Raw genomic sequence first — 13,955 nt, 5'->3', positions numbered from 1 at the left:
ACAGGTACTGAAGTGGCATTTTCTACAAATGGAATTTCTGCACACTGGTAGAGAAGACTAGAACCATTCAACCACAACTCTCGAAATTCTTTCTTTGTAATAAGATCTGGCCTTGTGCCAACATCAGCTGGGTTCATATCGGTAGGGCAAAAACGCTAATCCTGGGCTCCAGACAACAATAAAATATGCTCAACTCGATGCGTGATAAATTTATTCAAACGTAAATCAGGGTTTTTAACCCACTGCAACACAGTCCGAGAATCACACCAAAAATACTTACTGCAGTCGGGCATCTTCAATGCCTCGTATGCCTGCTTCACGAGTCTTGCTGTATTCAAAGCGGCAACAAGCTCTTTCCTAGCTATCGGCCAAGAAAACTGATTTTTTACAACAATGGTAGATTTACCCAGAACGAAAGACACACTAGGAACTCCAATAACCATTCTACGTAGGTAAACAACAGAAGAGAAAGCTTGATTCGAAGCATCACTAAACCCATGCAATTGATATGAAACAACATTATCCGGACTACACACACCAGAGTTTGCAAAATACCATCTCGGTAACGAAAAATCCTTAAGCAGGTCCAAAGAACGAAGCCACGACTCCCACTCTTTAGCAAAGCTATCAGGGACCTCGGTGTCCCAATCAAACTTGTCTATCGCCAATTGCTGAAGTATCAGGCGTGCTTTTAGAAAAAATGGCGCTCCAAAGCCTAGCGGATCAAAATTTTGTCCAAGCTGACTGAGCATACTTCGGCGCGTGTGTTTAGCTAAAGGCTTTAAGGAACATGCGATAGGCATCTCGTCAGACTCGGTTTGCCACACACAACCCAATGTCTTCGCTGATGGCAAAGTCATATTTTCAGTCTAAAAGTCAACATCACGAATCAAAGGTGAGAGCATCTCATTATCCAAATTTGACAAGACAATCATAGCCTCTTTGTTAGCGCTCCACTTAACAAGTTTAAATCCACGGCTATCAAACAAAGCGATTGATTCATGAGTGATTTGCTGAGCTTCCTCTAAGCTATCAGCTGAAAATATAAAATTATCCATGTACATATTATTTGCAATACTGCAGAGAGTCAGTTCACCAGCACCGCTGGGATTTTGCTCGATCATTTTCTTTATAGCCAAGCAAGCGATGTATGGGCTATTCTTTATTCCCCAAGAGTGTACGCAAAAACGAAAGGGTACCATTCTACCTGTTACATCGTATCAGGGTATTACGTAATACGTAAGGTTTTGTGACGTCATAGATATGTTCTAGCTCGCTGCAGTTATTTTTCGCGGGCTTTCTGTCTTTCTTGCGGCATTTCGCAGCTGCAGCAGTCGTTTTGTGCTACTGTTTTTTAGGCTTGGATGTCTGTATATTACAGAAACTGACTGGATTCTATTCTTTGAAAGTGATAAGTTGTAATGTATACTGCTACCGTAAGTTAGGATCGTATAATGTTGTGTACAAGAACCGCCTGTCTGCCAAGCTGTGGTAAAATTATTCGGTAAGTTTGTGCTAATTTTTTCTAGTTGATATTGTGTGCAAGCTAATTGGCTATGCATGTCGGAGATTCGTTCGTAGTACTATAGGCTACTGTATTAGTTTTGTGTTACGTTTTTCTTACGCTTTGATTTTCGTTTCAGAAAACCATAGCCTGCGAGCTTTATACTACTCAATAAAAGGTGTGCGTTTTTGATTGCCAACCCATCGTGTTTGATCCGCGTTGACAGCTTACGCTTCGTGATCTAACATAAAGTTTTCGAATAATCTTGTTTGGATTGCTGGAGTTGATCTGGATTATTTTCCCGCTCCTGAATACCCTTGGATTATTCTCCGAAATACTCTGACTTGGATTATTTTTCTGAAATATTCAGAATTGGATTACTGAATCTTCAAGTACTCCAACATTGCAACAAACGATCGTAAGTTACGTTATTCTTGACAAGATAGCAAGTTTTTATCCTCATAACTGACGTCAATATGTCCTATGTTAATGAAGATAACTCGACTGAAGTAGTTGATGGGAAAAAAACAAATACTCTACTTACGCCTAAAGATGTTTCTGTAACTTTACAAACCAACCATGGGTTATCCCTGGATCCCACCTCCAAACGGATAAGTAAATTTACAGAAAAGGGCCTCAATTATTAAACAGAGGAAACAAAACGCCAATTTTGGCGTAGTTGTGCCGGCGTGAAATCAGCTAAACAAGTTCTAACAAGACTAACTGTCACGACCAAAGAGCCTGACAATATACGACAGGCCTCCACCAATCTGTACGAAGCTTTCGATGCAATGTCAAATTGTTTTGGCGATCTCGAACAATTAGTTGGTCGAGAATCCTTAGGGGAGTTTGAACAAGTTCTCAACCGCACTGAGGCAGAGGTAGAAAAGGTCGCTGAATTGGCACAAACGGCGATTCAGTGCCTTTCGTTTGAATCAGCAAGAAGCGAATCGTCTGCTTCCCACCACTCAAAATCTAAATCCGCTTTCGGTCCGAAATCTACTGCGACCAACGCATCAGATTTTTCTGTGCAACAAGAGCGCGTTCTGAATATGCAAAAGTCAGCCTCTCTAAAGGCACAGTTGCCATTCATAGATGAGCAAAATAAGTTGGACTCCCAAGCTAAACTTCTTAGCGTCAGACGGGAAATAGCTGGGCTAGATGCCGGGATAGAAGCTTCACGAAAAGCGGAACAGACTCTAAATAACAATCCTAGTTTGGATGACGCACTTTTAAATTTACCCACCGAATCTAATTTTGACAAGCAACAGAGGTTTTTTGGCTCTACTGAGAACGAAACCTCTCCTGTTAAGAACGAACCAGCCTGTCTTCCCAAGGCTATTGTGAAATCTAAAGTTAATCACAGTCCCAGTCAACCCGTAGAACCCGTTGCTGATTTAGAAGCTATCACTAGCAAACCCCAATCTAAGACCAGCTCTGCTACTGTCCGCTGCGACGTAAATGCAATTAACCCTTACTTTATTCCTCAAACCCCCAAGCCCGCTCAACAAACTCCTTTCCCTAAGGGGATCAGTGTGTCACATACTGATTCTTTGTATGACCATGACTTGAGCCATGCTCCCGTAGGTAATCAGGACACTAGAATGTTAACTACCATAGCTAGCATAGTGAGCGAGGTAATGAGTGCTCCTAAGTTGGAATGTTTGAAATTTTCGGGAGACCCCCTTCGGTATATTCCATTTAAGCAAAGTTTTTCGGAGAGTGTGGACAAGCGACAATTCTCGCCTCTGCAAAAGTTGAGTTTTCTTCTGCAATTTACTGAAGGAAAGGCAAGGAGGGCCATTGATCATCGTTCCAATGTAACACCCCCAGACGAGGGATATGAACTCGCACTCAAAACACTGTACGAGCGGTATGGCCGACCTCAGGTGATAATCTCTGCCTTCAAGCACAAACTTTTTAGTCACCCCTAGATCCGTAACAACGATAGAGAGGCCTTGCTTGATTATGCTTCTACACTGAGGAAGTGTTTGGAAGCGTTACAGAGTGTCGGCAACGTTAAGGAGCTTAACAATAGTCTCGCCGCTTTTGCCGAAAAGTTGCCTTTCCGAATCCAGGAGTCATGGAATCGGCACTTTACAAAGATATCTTACAGAGATCAAAGAGCTCCCGAATTTTCGGATTTGGTTGAGTTTGTAGAAGGGGAAGCTAATTTGCTGAATGCCTACCCTGAACCACTTCCTATCATTCGTCATGCCGACAAACAGCGGCAAGGTACGAAAACTATCCCAAGAAAGGCTACTTGTTCCAACGTCGCAGTTAACGAAGTTTCGCAACTAAAATGCTACTACTGCGAGCAGCGACATGTTATTACAAAATGCTAAGCTTTTCAGGCACTCACACTGAAGGAGCGAAGGGACATCCTAAATAGGAAAAGCCGGTGCTTTAACTGCTTCAGTAAGCATGCGACCCGAGAGTGCCGCAGGGCACTTTCGTGCACAGTAACTGATTGCAAAGGGCGGCATCATACTCTGTTGCACAATTTCAACCCTCGGAAGCCTAGCAATGACAAACCGAAGGAATCCCAGGTGGAGTCATCTAACAGTGCTGAAGCACATTCAACAAGTTGCACTGCGAATGCTCACGGTGGAAGATGTTACTTCAATGTAATTCCAGTGAAGGTTCGAGCAAACGAAAGAGAGATCTGCTGCTATTCATTTCTGGACTTGGGTTCAGACACTACCTTCTGCCACAAGAGGTTAATCAAAAGGTTGAGTTTAACGGGTGAACCCAAACGCCTTGCTTTGAGCACATTAGGACAACGCCAAGATATCTACAACAAAGGCATGAGTGTGAATTTCGCCATTACATCTTTAGATGACAGGGTCACATTCGATATATCAAATGCAATGACTATTGACAACCTTCCGGTTCATCCCAATTCAAGTTTGTCCGAAGAAGACAGGAAGTCATTTCCTCATTTGAAAGGCTTGGAATTCCCTTCCCTAGATGGTGCTACCGTAGATGTCCTGATCGGAAATGATGTTATGAAGGCTCATAAAATCTTGGATGAAAGAGAAGGCAATGGCAGCCAACCTCATGCCATCAGAACTCCACTCGGTTGGTCACTCATTGGACCCGCTGCTGCCCTTAGTCGAGCATGTAACGTGTCACAATCAATGTGCGAGGTCTTGCGACGGGCTGCTTGTATCTCGATCGAGCGTGCTGTTTTGATTGTAAAACTCTTATGCTATAGGTTATCATCGGTCATTATCCTGAAGTAACCTCTGATTACGAAATCTGTATTATGTAACGTATTTCTAGAATCGTCTGTAAGCATGCAATTCTGGAATGTTCTCTTGTTTTTCGTAATTTCTGAGCGTCGTTTGTCATGACGTCATAAGGTTGTTTATCAGTAAATGTCCGATTGCGAAATATTTATTATGTAAGGATCTTCTACTCCTACGTGACATTCTTTAAACTTCTTTGGGCTTCTGCTTGTTGACATTTATTGCAACTTGACAGAACAATGTGACATTACGTAACCTTCTCGATGTTACTAGACCGAAACAATTTTCTATAAATAGTGGTGTAGTTTGCGTAATGATTATTGAGTTGATTATGTGATTATGGGAGTTGTGTTATGAGTTGTGGATTGGTAGCTGATGCAGAAATTATTGTTGATTGAGAGTTGAAGAAATCTAATACAAGTAGATGAGAATTGGTGCTGATATAAATTGTGTTCGAAATTAGAGTTAATTGAGAAGCCGTTCGTTAAAGTCCTTCAAGAAGTTAGATTATCATTTCATAGTAGAACCATTCGACATTTAATTGACTGCTTTTCGGTTTGACCCATTAAACTACGTCATTGAACCTTTCCAAGTCTTTTTCCTGGTAAGAGATAGAAAGAAACCGTGACATAACGCTTCAGTTCATTTCATAAGGACTGATGAAGCGTTCGACCAAGACATTCAACGATCCTGGTACAAGGATTTCAAGCCGGATGAATTAAACTTTCCTACTTCTGTCGAAGATCGAAAGGTGCTAACTCTCTTGGAGAAAAACGTCACAAAGGCCGATGGACACTTCTATGCTCCTTTACCCTGGCGCGATGGAGTTGTTCTGCCTAAAAACAGTCAAATCATGGCGGAACGACGGCTATCTTCCACCAAAAGAAGACTTGAAAACGATGGTGCTCTTACGGAGAAGTATGTATCTCAGATGAATGAATACATACGTCGGGGCTACGCTGAGGAGGTAGGCTACCACCTGGTGAACAGGATAATAAATTATGTTGGTATCTCCCACATCACCCTGTATGTAACCCACACAAACCGGACAAGGTTCGCATAGTGTTCGATGGCACGGCCAAGCACCATGGCACAAGTCTGAATGACGTTCTTATGCAAGGACCTGATCTGGTCAACAGCATCATTTCCGTCCTTACCCGCTTTCGTAGGGAGCGTGTGGCCTTGGCAGCTGACGTGGAAAGCATGTTCCATCAAGTACGACTCAAACCAGATGACCTCGATTGCTTCCGATTCTTGTGGTGGCCTCATGGCAATCTATCCTCTCCTCCTACCATTCACCGTATGCTGGTGCACATTTTTGGTGCAACTTCCTCTCCGTGCTGCGCTACTTTCTGCATGAGACAAAGTGCAGTTTGGCATGGATCGTCCTTTGATCTCCTGATTTCCAAGATTATAAATCGCGACTTCTATGTTGACGATTGTTTGACGTCAGCTGACTCTGAAGAAGGTGCCGTGGCGTTAATGCAAGGGTTGCGAGAGTTACTGTCTTTGGGCGGATTTCGGCTCACAAAATGGATATCTTCAAGTCAAAAGGTCATCCAGTCCATTCCACAGGAGGAGGGAGCAAAATCGATTACTAACGTTGATCTGGAAGGTAACATGGAGGAACGAGTGTTAGGAGTTCACTGGAACGTGTCTTCTGACGAGTTTGGCATCAACATATCTGACAATTTGGAGAGAAAAGTGTTTACTCGCCGTTCAGTTTTGTCTACGGTTAATTCTCTCTACGATCCCTTGGGCTTCGTGGCTCCAGTCATATTGATCGCTAGAATTCTTCAGCAAAGGGTGATTGAGCAACAACTTGATTGGGATGACGAATTACCAGAATGCGATGTAAGTAAGTGGAACGGCTGGCTGCGAGAACTACCTAAGCTTCGCGATGTAAGATTGCGTCGATGCCTTAAGCCAAAAGGTTTCAAGAAAGTAATAAGCTATCAGATCCATCATTTCTGTGATGCCTCAACTCGAGGATATGGCTTCGTATCTTATTTGCGGCTGATCGATGAAGACAGTGTTATTCACTGTTCGTTCCTGTATGGGAAGGCAAAGGTTTCCCCTCCACGCCCCGAAAGCATTCCCAGGCTGGAATTGGCTGCAGCCGTACTTGCAGTAAAAGCAGATCATTGGATTTGCAAGCAGTTGGAATTTCCTAACTGCCGTTCCATATTTTGGACGGATTCCAGTGCTGTCAGGCACAGCATTTCCAACAAAACCAAACGTTTTCGTACGTTCGTTGCTAATCGTTTAGCTAAAATTCACCGCCAAACAGATCCCACACAGTGGAGACATGTAACACTCGTGACAACCCAGCAGATCATGCATCAAGAGGATTGTCGGTTTCTCAGCTACTGAAGTCTAATTGGTTAAAAGGACCCCAATTTCTGTGGCAACCTGAAGACAAATGGCCAAGACTTTCTGAGTTTAAAACACTTGATCCAGAGACGTTGCCGATTGATTTTCAACCTCTCAAAGTTTCACATGTTGCTTCTAGCCAGCCACTAATCAGCTTGGATGATGTAATTTCTCGCTATTCCTCCTGGAATAAGCTAAAGATCGCAGTATCGTGGCTAATTCGTGTTTTTGGTTCCAAAAGGGATAAATCAAAGGTTTCAAAGACTCGTATTACTGTTTAAGAGATGCAGTCAGCTGAACAAAGGATTGTCTCGTATGTTCAGCGCACTACCTTTCCTTTCGTTCATGAGATACTTGCTCAACCCAATTTCTCACACAAGGAGCTGAAGCAACGAGCTAAAGACTCACCTGAACTCCGAATGCTGTCAAAAATTGATCCTTGCATCGATGAACATGGCGTACTTAGAGTTGGTGGTAGACTGGAACTAGCCCCGGTTTCATATGATTCTAAACATCCGGTTATTTTGCCTTACTCTCATCATTTAACTACGCTAATTATTCGTCACTATCATCAATTAGTTGGGCACTCTGGGTTGTCCCATACCTGGACTGCTATCCGTGAGAAATTTTGGATCTTGAAAGGTGGTGCCGTTGTTGGGAATGAGCTCAGCCGATGTACTCTGTGTCGCATGAGACATGCTCCTAGAAGTCGACAAATCATGTCTGTTCTGCCTGCTGCGCGACTCAAGCCAGATGAACCACCATTTTCATATGCTGGCAGCTCGAAAAACGCTTTGTTTGCGTTTTTTCATGCCTCACGACGAAAGCTGTGCACATTGAAATGTCATTTGATTTAAGTACGGATTCTTTCCTTAACTTGTTTCGCCGTTTTATTGGCCGAAGAGGAAAACCGAAAGAAGTCTTTTCGGACAAAGGTACCAACTTTGTTGGCGCAGAGCGAGTGCTTCGTTCCGCTCTGCAGGAGTTCAATCAATCCCAGATTGATGGTTATTTTCGGCAAAATCAAATAGTCTGGAAGTTCAACCCGCCTTCTGCCAGTCATATGGGGAGAGCGTGGGAGAGGACTATCCGATCGATTCGCCGGATTCTATCTGCATTGACCAATAAGAATCAAACATTGACTGACGATACCCTTCAAACCCTTTTTACTGAAGTGGAAAAGATCTTAAATTCCCGTCCACTAGTGCCAATCGTGATGGACTCTTCAGCAAAAGAGTTTTTAACGCCTAATCACTTGTTGTTGGCCCGCTCTGATGACAATTTGCCTCCTGGTTTGTTCGATGCAAAAGATGCTTATGCTCGCCGCCGCTGGAAGCAAGTCCAGCATTTGACTAACCTTTTCTGGAAGAGGTGGCATCAAGAATACTTGCCAACTATTGCTTTACGCTCAAAATGGCCAGACCGTGTACGCAATTTGCAGCAAGATGATATTGTGCTAGTCGTAGATGACAATGCTCCCAGAGGAAAATGGCGAATTGGCCGTGTTGTTACAACGTTTCCTGATCATCGTGATGATGTGCGAGTCGTCAAAGTGCGAACCCAGATGGGTATCATCAAAACGCCAATTCAAAAATTGTGCCTGATCAATGAATCTGATCCAAAATAAACTGGTGTACATCTCTGTTGTCGTAATAGGACGTCGACCCCTAGCGCGGCAGAGATGGCACTACAATGTACATAACAACAGGATAAAGTCGAAACTGCAGCAGTTGCTAGCAGTTGAACTGTGAACATTCCCCACATGAGCTGTGTCTTGAACTTTTAAGCTTGATTTACATAACATTATAGCAAGATCGTCCATCTCTGATGCCACGAAGAAGTCATTACATCTGTAGATAGGATTGATGCTCTTGCACGTCATAACACCATACACGCGTCGCACACAAGACGCTACGTAGTGCAGCGTCGTGATTGTTTTTGTGTTTTTCGATGTTTGCTTTCTTGGTTTGTAAAAAATGTATTTTGGTTACATTTTTTAGAGGGGAGTATGTTACATCGTATCAGGGTATTACGTAATACGTAAGGTTTTGTGACGTCATAGATATGTTCTTGCTCGCTGCAGTTATTTTTCGCGGGCTTTCTGTCTTTCTTGCGGCATTTCGCAGCTGCAGCAGTCGTTTTGTGCTACTGTTTTTTAGGCTTGGATGTCTGTATATTACAGAAACTGACTGGATTCTATTCTTTGAAAGTGATAAGTTGTAATGTATACTGCTACCGTAAGTTAGGATCGTATAATGTTGTGTACAAGAACCGCCTGTCTGCCAAGCTGTGGTAAAATTATTCGGTAAGTTTGTGCTAATTTTTTCTAGTGGATATTGTGTGCAAGCTAATTGGCTATGCATGTCGGAGATTTAGTACTATACTGTCGTTTTACTACTACTAGTCGTCGATTTACTACTATACATGTCGTTCGTAGTACTATACTGTATTAGTTTTGTGTTACGTTTTTCTTACGCTTTGATTTTCGTTTCAGAAAACCATAGCCTGCGAGCTTTATACTACTCTTTAAAAGGTGTGCGTTTTTGATTGCCAACCCATCGTGTTTGATCCGCGTTGACAGCTTACGCTTCGTGATCTAACACTACCATTTTCAAGGTCATCATCTTCAAACCACAATATACGAAACAAATCCCTTTGCGATTCAGGTAACTTTATTTGAAAGAAGCATTTAGTCACATCAGCCATGAGACCAAATCTACCAAGCCGAAATCTAGCCAAGACATCTACCAGAGGGTTCAACAAGTCAGGACGCGAAAACATTACATCATTAACACAAGTTCCTCGAAATTCAGACTTGCCATCGTAAATAATGCGCTTTTTTAATTGTGACGTCACAAAGTATGGTAAATACCACTCAAATCCCTTTACATTTTCTGCTTCACCAGCACGCTCGATATAACCATTAGATTTAAGATCCTTCATGGTGTCAGTAAGGAAATCACGAAGTTCCGGTTGTTTTAAAGCCTTCTTCCTTAAAGAAGCAGCTCTATCTGACGCCAACACAAAATTGTTAGGTAAATCAATATCTTCCTTCAACGGTACAGGTATCTCAAATCGACCATCTTTCAACTCAATATTCAGTTCAACAAGTTCTCTAGCCAAAATGTCATTGCGAGACAATTCACAGGTTTCATTTTGCAAGGTCAAATCCTGAATGACTTTATTCAGGTCTGCTATTTCCATATCTAAAATGCTATATCTGGTCGACCCTATTATACAACTCCGAAACTTGGACAATGTCACAAAAAATGGAGAAACGGATCGATGCCTTCGAGCTCTGGACATACAGGCAAATGTTAAAAATTTCATGGAAACAAAAGATCACTAACGATGAAGTACTCTCCAAATTCAATTCAAGCAAAATGCTCTTACAAACAGTCAAAAGAAGAAAATTGAAGTATTTCGGACACACAATAAGGCAAAATTCATTACAAAGATCATTAATAGAAGGGAAGATAAACGGTAAAAGAAGTAAAGGCAGACCAAGAACGATTTGGACAACAAACATCACAAAATGGACAAAATTAACTTATGAATGTGCAGTACGCACAGCTCATGGTCGAGAACAATGGCGCATTGTATCCAACCCTCCATACGAGGAAGGAACAAAATGATGATGATGATTTCCATATCACGAGACTCAATTTTACGCTGAAACCCAGAGATGACATCCGACTCTGAAGACGTCTGCACTCTGCACACATTAGCAACGCTTTCATCTAAGGGTGACTTACCACCACAAGCCAACCAACCGAGAGGAGTGAGTATAAAGCATGCGGTTCACTACGATTTTCACCAACACGCTCTTCTTTAGCCCACATCAAATAAGCGTTGTCGTTGCCAATCAGTACATCTACAGTACTGTTCCAGACGGTTGTTCGCCTGGTCAAACGTCATGTAGAAACCGTTCAAGTCTACTGAATATTACGTCATGGAAATTCCTAAAACATGAGCCAAAATTGCACCATCGTCCGTAAGACTCGCGTCAATCCTGTTGAAACCGGTTTAAACATGAAATGTTGCGTCGCCTTTGAGTTATCACAAATTTTTCTGATTCATTCTCGAAGTTGTTTGTTGGAAGTCGGTCGCACATTTAACTGGTTTATTTGGTGCTTGCTAGCTGGACAAATTCTCCGTCTTTTATCCAAGTAATCTGTATCGTAGTGACAGTTTTGAGGTGTAAGGCGTTGCACCAGTCATTTCGATAGCCGCGGGCTAATTTTACAGAAATACACTGTTTGAAAAGAAGTTCAAGTGTGTGTTTCTTCGGTCATTATATACAGACGAACGGATTTGGGAATCTTATGTTACAATTTTCCCACGAAGAGATTATGGTTTACCGCTGTGACCAAGTACTACAATCATTCAAATGAAACATATTCACGTCATGAAAATGACGAAAACCACTTAAATCCTGCTTATGCGATAAAGTTTTAACATCGTCAGCCCAAGCTGGGTTAACAACCGAAGTTATATCACAAAACAGTTCATCCGTCTCTAACGACTGGATGTTGAGTTTAACAAGGTTAGCACAAGTAGGTTTCTGACCAGCCAGAGGATCCATTTTAAACGACGCTTTATCATACGGTTTAAGGCCAAGTTTGCAGACCAAATCACTCGAAACAAACGTCAACTGCGAACCAGGATCATGCTGACAATACACCAACTTCGATTTGCCAGTCATTGGATTCAAAACACGAGCAGCAGTAACGCGGTTAAAAGCTGCTTTAACATTTCCAATCTTAACATTACGCACAGGAACTCTGGCACCAGCATCATCTTTGCCGATCGAATCCAGAGAATCACGTGACGTCACATAAAAATCATGCAGAAGAAAATAGTGTTTCCTATCGTTGTTAGGCCCACATTGACGACAGTTGTTTGCATGATTACAGTCGCTAACCATATGCTGGCGCAAACAATTCAAGCATTTTCCAGCTTTCACAATAACATCTCTCCGATCTTTAGGTGTCAAGCGCAAAATTTCTTTACAATTAGACAAAAAATGATGTTCGACTTGACCACGTGACGAACAATAAATACATGCCGGTAGGTCCTTACGTCTGGCCTCACCACCGCGCGGTGAGCCAACAGTAGTCGAGTAGGCTACTGCAAACTACCTGACAGCACATTATCATGGGGTTTTACCGACGTCTGACTAACCGGGCATGAAGGCAATTTTCCTTTGCCAAACTTTTTAAAATGCTGCGACTCACCAGAATCGCTCATTAGCATAATGCTAAAATCAGTCGACTTACGCGTTTCCTCCCGTACTACAAATTCGAACAAACTCTGAAAAGTAGGCTCATTAGTGCTACCATACTGATCACCTAAAAAGTCAAGATAACGCTGCTTAGCATCAAACGGGAGTCGCTTAGCCAAATCCAAAACAAAGCGTCCTTCCAATTTATCACGCTGACCATAAGCTTGCGCGTAAAGCAGACACTGCGACAATTCATCTTTAAACTCTTTCAAATCACTGGAAGAGATCGAAGTTAATTTGCTACCATAGCGATACTTTCTAATTTCTGGTTCTGCGAAAAGACCTCCACGAACCCCAAAACGTTGGGACAAGCGAGCTAACGACATTTCTATCCTGTCTTCTTCTGACAAGCCAGGGGTGTCAGAAACCAAATTAGCAATCGTTTGAGCAGCTGTCCTAACACAAGCTGCTTGTAACAAAGTCAAACGAGTTCCCTTTAAAGGGCGAAGCTGCCATCAAGGCCGTAGCCTAATACGATTTTTAAAGAAGACAAATGGCATATTATTACCATCGTAACCAATCAAGGCCGCCTTATCTAAAAACGTCCTACTATTTTGGTATTCAAAAAAGCAATCCTGCTGTTGAGAACTCGATTTAGCGGGAGAAGACAAGCTATATCCCTTAAGGGGCTGAGGGGGCTCAGTCACGTGCACAGCACGATCAAGATCCCTACAAACGTTAAAATCAGTAGACGCGACACGCCTCTCACAACCACCCAAATTACGTGTAGCTGGGCGATCAAAACCTAGCGGCGCAGAAAACTGTGAAGGGGCAAAACATTACTGCTGATGGCGGCCCCGTGACCTGTACGCTCTGGGGGAGGAGTTCGGTTATTATTCGCAGGCCTTGGCTTTAGATCCTTAGTAAGACCCTTAGCCGCGGCCCCGAGACCTCCAGAAACAGCTTGAAAACGTGTGGATTGTACTGGTCCACTTACAGATTGAACAGGTGTATGGAAAAGGTTATGTAAATTTAACCGCGATTGATGTTCACTTCTGGAATGCCTAGATGAGCCCTTCTTAGAGCTACGTCGGGAGCCGCCTCTGATCGCTATTCAGCTAAAGCTACCTCCTTACGTTGTTCAGCTCTCAACTGGGCGTCTTTGAGTGCGAACTCAGCAGCTTTCGCTTCGGCCTCAGCTCTCGCGGCAGCCTCAGTTCGTATGGCCTCAGCTCTCGCGGCGGCCTCAGCAGCTCTCGCTTTGGCCTCAGCTCTCACGGCGGTCTCAGCAACTTTCGCTTTGGCCTCGGCTTCTATCTGGAGCTCCTCTCGTCTTAGCTGCAGGTTAATTTGTGCCACTATCCGTGACGAGCTCTCAGACATCCTAGTGCTTACATTTGAGGCGCTATCCTCAGGATGTATGTCAGCATCCAACATATCTGAGAATTCACTTTCTTTTTGTTCAAAGTTATTTTTTAACGAGTTGAATTCGGGATCTACCCTATCACGAAGTTCTGCCAAAATTGCAGAGTTGAAAATTTTACTCAAAAGAGCATGGAAATGCCGTAATTCCTCTTCTAAAGTAGAGAACTTAGATCTAAAA

At 42.9% G+C, this 13,955-nt stretch overlaps 2 protein-coding genes across 2 annotated transcripts; both read left to right on the top strand.

Moving 5' to 3' along the window:
* The first annotated feature begins 2,295 nt into the window (after window positions 1-2,295).
* On the top strand, window positions 2,296-7,128 carry LOC145779778 (uncharacterized). The gene is made up of 5 exons (XM_082591419.1): window positions 2,296-3,393; window positions 3,439-3,739; window positions 3,983-4,627; window positions 5,397-5,722; window positions 5,809-7,128. The coding sequence occupies exons 1-5, from the start codon at window positions 2,296-2,298 to the stop codon at window positions 7,126-7,128; spliced, it is 3,690 nt and encodes a 1,229-aa protein (XP_082447545.1).
* An 841-nt stretch (window positions 7,129-7,969) lies between these two features.
* On the top strand, window positions 7,970-8,755 carry LOC145779775 (uncharacterized). The gene has a single exon (XM_082591417.1). The coding sequence runs from the start codon at window positions 7,970-7,972 to the stop codon at window positions 8,753-8,755; it is 786 nt and encodes a 261-aa protein (XP_082447543.1).
* The last annotated feature ends 5,200 nt before the right edge of the window (window positions 8,756-13,955 follow it).

Source organism: Aplidium turbinatum, chromosome 11 (assembly GCF_918807975.1).
Source record: "Aplidium turbinatum chromosome 11, kaAplTurb1.1, whole genome shotgun sequence".
Taxonomy (NCBI): Eukaryota; Metazoa; Chordata; class Ascidiacea; order Aplousobranchia; family Polyclinidae; genus Aplidium; species Aplidium turbinatum.
This window is presented reverse-complemented; position numbering and strand designations above follow the sequence as displayed.